This window comes from Phallusia mammillata, chromosome 8 (genome assembly GCF_965637545.1).
Source record: "Phallusia mammillata chromosome 8, kaPhaMamm4.hap1.1, whole genome shotgun sequence".
In the NCBI taxonomy this organism is placed as follows: domain Eukaryota; kingdom Metazoa; phylum Chordata; class Ascidiacea; order Phlebobranchia; family Ascidiidae; genus Phallusia; species Phallusia mammillata.
This window is the reverse complement of record NC_137259.1, coordinates 250,962-258,175: the sequence shown is the minus strand read 5'-3', so window position 1 is coordinate 258,175 and position 7,214 is coordinate 250,962. Positions and strand designations below refer to the sequence as shown.

Genomic DNA, 7,214 nt, shown 5'->3' with positions numbered 1-7,214 from the left:
ACAAAGTTAAACGCCCAACTTCCTAAACTTGCTGTTTATAGTTTCTGCAAACAATAAACGTCATTTCGATGGAGCGGAAACTTTATTGGCTGATGTCATAACACGTGACGTTGATCAGTAAGTTTGGCGACTTTGACAGATTTTGATCGTTCAAACATCAACAGAGTGATTGATAGATCGGCCGCAAACCCAATCACGATTATCAAACTTCGAGGCATTAGCCAAGTTTCACATGCGACAGAGTTTCGAAATATTTTGAAGCACACATCATTTACACCAGGGGTCGGCAACCTTTTTTGCATTGCCGGTAATTGTGCAGTTCGTCATATCCTGGCTGTCACTGACCCGGCATTTATTTGCTAAACAATATCGAACACAACCAACAAAAATTCAGGTAGTTCCACAAATGTTTACTGTAATTTTTCCGGCCTACAAGCTGTTGAACACAAATTATATGAAGTATTTTAACGTTTATCCAGACATTTAACCTTTCGACATTTTTCCTTTCTGACCTGAACGTGCATGTTCAAACATAGCCTGCTTTCATATAATGACTAAAACTTATCTTATTCTGCAACAACGCAACGTCGCATAAAGCAGTACTTCAGAGGCAGGCCCCTGCATTTGGTGTCTGCAATTACACCAGAGACAATGATTAAAGTGGCTGTCATCAAATTATCCCCAACAAAAGAAGTCAGCAAGGGGCAAAGGTCTGAGGTAATCGCAAAGTTCAAGCATCTCGCGTCTCCGGTCGTAACAAGCTAATGTTTTGTTTACATCACAATCAAGTGCTGCTTGGATTAGAATGATCTTTCGCAAAGTCACAACCAACCAAGTGTTACGTCATGTCGACTTAGCGGCGCGTTTTAATTCGTTTATATTTTTAACTAAACGTCAAACAAGCAAGATAGTTTGCGAAACATAAACTTGACACTGTGGTTATCCGACTTGTGTTTTCACAAAAAACAAAAAACCCTCCAAAACGGCATATCGCGTCACTGCTCTGTGATGTCATAATACCATGTCTATCTAGCCTTCTACTTTTCCTCTACAGCTTTAATTTTAAACTCAGACTTTGCGATGAAATGGGAGTTCTGCAATAATTTGTTTAACTTGTGTTTGCAGACAAAACTCCTTCAATGCAACCGCGTCAACTTGCTACAAGAGTTGCCACCCCCCAATACAACGTGCACGCCTCGAACAATGCTTCTCCGCTGCAATCCTTCTTCTTTCTTTATTACGCCACAATTACTTGTATTGTTGACGCAGTGCCAGAATTGCCGGCAAACGTGAGTAAATTTTTTGTTCTTTGGCTTCAATTTGTTGCAAGTCGTGCCTGTTTGAGGCTGCCGTGTGATTTTCTCGGGTAATTGATTACTTTGACATTTTGATCTCTTGAATTTTGGGGCTGGCATTTCAGTGAAAAGTTGGCGAACTTTCGTAATGTACAAGTTTTTTGTGTTTTTAATGCTCTGGTTAAGGCTGAGAAAAAGATTTTCTCGTTTCTGGTTTTTATCACAGATTTGACAAGTTCTGGCTGTAGAATGTTTTCAACAAACAACTTTGCAATAATTTGTTAAAACCTCGAACCACAAAGTTGTTTGTTCGCAACAGTTGATCTTGTACTTGAATACGCGTGAATGCAAGAACCGGGAAATTTTGCGAATAACTTTCTCAGCGTGTTGTCGTCAACCGATCATGTAATGACGTTTATTTACTGCGACAGTTTTATTGCGATTTATGGAGGGTGGAACCCAAGAGCGTCTGGCGATTACTGACAATAACTGAAAGAATGAATTCAATTATGTCTTATCAGGCTTTGAAACTTAACTGTTGACATTTTAAGGGGTCAGCTCGATAAAGACTTGATGGACTGAAAATGATTTTAAATAGCCTCAGTTAAGCAGTCGAAATTTGCAGCATCTTGTTCCCATTATTTGGTAAAAGTGAAATCCACCTAAAAGTTAAAACATCTAAACTGCCGCCGACTTCTTGAAAGCAAATTGCTAAATTCACATAAATTACAAGTGCTGACCGGTAAACTCTATCCAGTTCAATCTGGCTGTTGAGCCACTAACTTTGCTACACATGTCCTTTTAACTACCTCACTTGTGTTATAGCGTGACGATGGATCGTGTGTTTGGCTAAAGTTGTACGGGCATTGGCACGAGATCACTTCAAAATACCTGGCACACAACCAAACGTTTTTCATTTAATTCCTTATCCTGCAAAATTTTGACTAAAAGTTGTCCAACGGTTTGTTGTATATTTACAAAGATCACATCCGATTCGCAAAGTCAGTTTGATTTCACTGAAGCAATTAAAAAACTACTTTTCTCCGACCGAAAAGCATTGGTCCATTTTAGACAGAATTGACAAAATATAATGCAACATGTCAATCAAAGAAACAATTTCGGTTTAACTCGAGCGACGCGACTCCTACATTACTGCGACGACGTTCAAACGCTCAAAGATACAACACACACGAACTCCCACTTTACAACGACGTCGTAGTTTCGATGGCGGTGTTGGAATCTGAAATATGTTGTAAGTTGAAATACTTTGCAAATTTCAAGCAAACCAACCAAGAAATACTTGTAGCAATCGCCGTGTAGTTCATAGCGAATCCCTCGTACGAAAATGTCTCGTCGAATGTGAATAAAACTCGAACGCGATTGGTTTGTGACGTAACAGTCGTACCGGTGGCCTTCCATCCGCGAAGAGTGTCTGTCACTTGGTTTGTGTCGGGGTTGTAGAACTAAATAACAAACAAGTAGCGGTCGTTACCCGATGAAGCGGGTTTAGCAACGAGCTTCGTGCGAATATTTCGGTTGAATCACGCCAAACCTAAAATCCCCATTCTTGTGGATGTTTTCAATTGAAGCTTGTGCTGTTGATGCGAGTGAAGTGAATTATGACAAATCAAAATCACTTCACAATGCGTAAGCTTTACTAAACTTGTGATATTTTCCATCGGAAAACAAACATATTCGGCCAACCGAAACTTAGGTGCACCACTACTATTCTACGTGTCTTTGTGTCAGGGCAAATTTGACACAAGATGTCTCCCAGCGCCCCCTGGTATATAACTCGCCTGTAATTCGTCGCAGCAAGTTTCAGTGCGGAACGACTCAACCGTGAAGGTGATCACGTGATTTTCGGGCGCTTCAATCATCCAATCACATTCGTCGCTTCCATTATAACTTCCCGGCCAGCCTGGTGACGTCAGTACTTGCGTCATATCCGCTTGCACCGTGCGGTTTATGACGCCACACTCTCCTGTATGAAGTCACAAGCAGATAAAGTTTGGTCAGAATATATTGGTGGTTACGTCATACCTAGATTTGATGGAGTTGCGGTTTCTTGATCCAGAGCAGTACCGTCGTTGCAGAGATGCGAGTCGCAGCAGGTCACGTGACAGTTGTTGATCTTGGTTTGACCTTGATCGGGAAACATCATCAAATTGTCGCAGTTGATTCGGTCGCAAGCCACAGACGCGATGCAATTGCCCATCGTCGCTCTCCCCTTCAACACTGTATGAAGTTTATAACGCGTCAGGTATAAAGGCTGGACATCGAACCAAGTTTGTTCGGGTCTCAACTTGCAGTGTATTTTTCTGTGTATTAGTTTCAATATTTCAACCCACCTCCGATCCCTTCTATAGTGGTGACTGTGTCAGCTGTGAGATAGAAGCAACTCTGTGGACCCGGACACTTTACTTCCTCTCTCGTTTCCACAGCGGAAATTCCCATCGTCTCAATTTGTATTGAATTGTAGCAACTTAACCCTGCTGTGGTCAGATCCATCATTCACAGTAAATTTCACCAGCAAACAAATCTCCCTACCCTCCGTAACGTTTGTCGATGCTGGTACTGATGACATCATAGCTGGTGACATCACAGCTGGTGTTTGCGTCACCACTGATGACGTAGTGGGCGGTGGTATGTCGTTGCAAAGGTCGGAATAACAGCAGGAGATTCGACAGTTTTCGAATGTGACGTTTTGTTCGAGGTTGCTCATGGACGATTTGAGCGCGGTGCAGTTGAGTTGTTTGCACAAAGCTGTGGGATAACAATCTCCATTCACCAAAGAACCACGAACCTCTGTGAGCAGAAGATTGGTGAGTTTCCTGTGTAACTATTGTTATAACGGATAGATTTTTAGTTGGGGGTAAATTTTAGTTTAAAACACGTGTATAGTCTTAAGTTCGAAGAGATGAAAGTCTGCAGAGTCAGAGTAGACAGGATTGTTTTATTAAGTTTGTTTTTTTATGGACAAAAGGATTTCATCCAGTTGCACCAAAAACGGTCACTAGTCGAAAATCGTATCCCCATATAATTAAATAGTATAGTACGCCAGACCCAGAAGGCATGTACCGACTAAACTTTGTCACCAAGCATTCCCGTATGACAAAACACAGGCAAGAAAAACCTAGCTTGAGGTGGGATTCGAACCCGCGTTTGGAGTCTTTCCGGGACTCGCACTCTACCAACTGAGCTGCACAGGCTCCAAATAAATATTGAAGTATTTATTTGACACCGCTGTTGGCTAAGCGCGGTTCGCTGTGCCGTTATTAATACAACCATCGTTATATGTGGCACCAGCCTGTACATTTAATGAGTGGAAGTAGAAATAGAAACCATACCACCGAATCCTTCAACCGTTGTGAAAGTTTCTGTAGCGAGATAAAAACAACTGAGCGGTCCGGGACAAGTTTGTTCTTCCCTCTTATCCATTACAGTGATTCCCATCGTTTCAACCCGCATCGTTTTGTAACATTTCAATCCTGAAACATAAAAATGTGAGAACTTCTGCTTATTCGATTTCCTTCTCGTTTGTTTCACCTGTTTCAGGTTCCGGTTTCGGCAACGTCATTCCATGTGTCATTATGACGTCTTCTGTAGTTATGTCAGTTGTAGTTGTGACGTCAGACGTGGTTGTGACCTCAGAAGTGGTTGTGACGTCAGCAGTGGTGGTAATTGGCTGGTTGTCATGGTTACAGAGGTCGGTATGGCAGCACGAAGCGCGGCAGTTTTCGAATCCGACCTCTTCAATGTAATCTCCCAACGCTCCTGTTTTCCTCAGAGATTCGCAAGTGAGTTTCTCGCATGCGACGAACGGGATGCAATTCCCAACAACCATCGAACCCTTCACCCCTGTTCACAAACACACCAGTGCAAACTATCTCTCCATCAAACACACACACTGCTATAATACTCTTTCACAGAAATGAAAATCATAATGAGCAAAAATATCAGAGCCAGTATTTGCGTGTAAAGAATGACCACGTTTCGACAATTTCTTTTGTCATTATCAGGTGGTTGTGCGACACCAAGCTGCATTCCTTTTGTGGGTTTTATTACTGACAAATTCTGTCTCTGATTTTTTTGATCAGATTATTTGAAACCGTACATTGTGTACCTAAAAAATCATGACGAAATAAAATCATTTAAATGCTAGTCTCGAATTTTGCGACAAAGTTTTCTCAGTTAGAACTTTTCTGATTTTGACACGTTGCTTGGAAACCCGCTTCTTACCTCTGATTTTCGCCAGTGGAGTGATGATGTCAGTTGAGATGCGGAAACAAGCGTGATGGATGTCACAAACCTCATCTTTACTCGTATTGGTCACAATGAAACCGTTCCCTTCAATCTTCATGCGGTTGTAACACTTCAAACCTGGTGAAAATAGCATTTAGTGTTTGTTACAGGATCTTTCCCGCATCTTATGCTGACGATCACTGATTATATAGTGAATTATCTGTTAGAATAATTAACGAAGCAACAGTGCTTCCTAATCAAAATCAGTCAACAAATGTTATTTAACAATATATATTTCACCCATAAGGGCATCATCAGTCGTTCTGCGAAACAACTGGTGTAAAAGGAAAACAAACCAAGCAATAAAACCAATTCATATAAAACACTCCAAAGGGAAACAACAACCTGCTACAAGCGCTTTCTAATAAGCGTTATTTTGCAGCGGGCCAATGCTCACTAAAGCTTTTGATGAAAGTCTTATTCCAAACTTATGTTTTTTTAGACAAATAAATATTTTCTGAGGTCACCTCGACCAACTACGTCATACATACTGACGTCATACTTTGTGATGTTGAAACCATGAGATAAATCACCGCTAGGAGGCAGCACGTAACCTGAGCTCGCATCATAGTTACTAGAATAAGCAGCAAAGCAATAAGTTTCCACCTAAATAATAACGAAAGGTTTAACACAGCCACCACTACATAAGTTTAAAGCTGCTTCAGTTTCTGCTTGTTGACAGTGGGTTTGTGTTTCATGGGCAGCACAGTGCTGCGGTTAAAGCTATGCACGAACCATGCAATCCATCACACCATATTTTCCCTCAAGCCATTTCTATTTTTACCTTCACGCATTTTTTTCGGCAAACAGCGAAAACCGTGCAGAACATTTCACTGGCCGAAGTATACCTTGTTTAAGTTTAAAACCTGCAGATAAACTTCGCAATTAATCTTGCTGTGAAATAAACAAACATGTCTTTGCAGACAACTACGTTACATGCGACAAATTTAATCAGAAAGAGAACTTGTTGTATTTTCTTGCAGTAGCCTGTTTATGCGATGCAGTACTCCCACCCCTGTCGTGTAGATGCGAGATAATTTCGTGTTATGCCGCAGGTCATTGCACAAGTTCAAGTCAGTAGTTTTATGCTCCGCAAAGTCATAAACACTCGACAACTTGAATTAATATTTATCTCATGTTCGTGGACGCTTGTGATGGGTTGCGCTCGTCACGTGTTTCACTTTTATGGTAATTAGCAAAACCCGAAGTTCGATCTTTAAAACCGGTGAAAAATCTCATCTTTTTGACCTCACTTTCCACTTTGATCTTTACTTTAAATCCAATAATGGGTGGTAATTTATCCGGATGATCCTCCAATTTTACGTTAAATACACTTAAATAGGGAAAAAGTTTGAAAATATAAGAATTGTCTCACGATTTTGTGAACTTTCATGAATTGGTAGATAATAAGTCACGGATTTGCCACTAGATAGCGCTGATGTGTGATGGAAAGTTAGATCAGTTGATCGCTAATTTGTTTTTGTTCATACGACAACTATTACTATTTCTAATTACCATTGAAATAGTTTTTACATATTCCATTGGTTTTGGTTGAACAAAAATGGCGCATCGATTGATTTTTCAGGTCAGGTTTGCTTACAGATTTCATCCAGC

The 7,214-nt window shown here is 40.8% G+C and overlaps 1 protein-coding gene across 4 annotated transcripts; it reads right to left on the bottom strand.

Moving 5' to 3' along the window:
* Positions 1-2,246: 2,246 nt before the first annotated feature.
* On the bottom strand, positions 2,247-6,629 carry LOC145205339 (uncharacterized). Of its 4 annotated transcripts, none has more exons than XM_080078031.1 (11): positions 6,385-6,629; positions 6,068-6,206; positions 5,538-5,678; positions 4,845-5,156; positions 4,646-4,786; positions 3,846-4,103; positions 3,647-3,790; positions 3,339-3,533; positions 3,095-3,279; positions 2,596-2,758; positions 2,247-2,535 (listed from the first exon to the last, which is right to left on the bottom strand). In XM_080078031.1, exons 1-11 carry the CDS (start codon positions 6,427-6,429, stop codon positions 2,498-2,500), a joined length of 1,761 nt encoding a protein of 586 aa, XP_079934157.1. In that variant the 5' UTR covers positions 6,430-6,629; the 3' UTR covers positions 2,247-2,497. The 4 variants fall into 4 exon arrangements, with proteins under 4 accessions (XP_079934157.1, XP_079934158.1, XP_079934159.1 ...); XM_080078032.1 differs by having other exon boundaries at positions 3,647-3,787; XM_080078033.1 differs by having other exon boundaries at positions 6,103-6,206; positions 6,385-6,448.
* Positions 6,630-7,214: the final 585 nt, after the last annotated feature.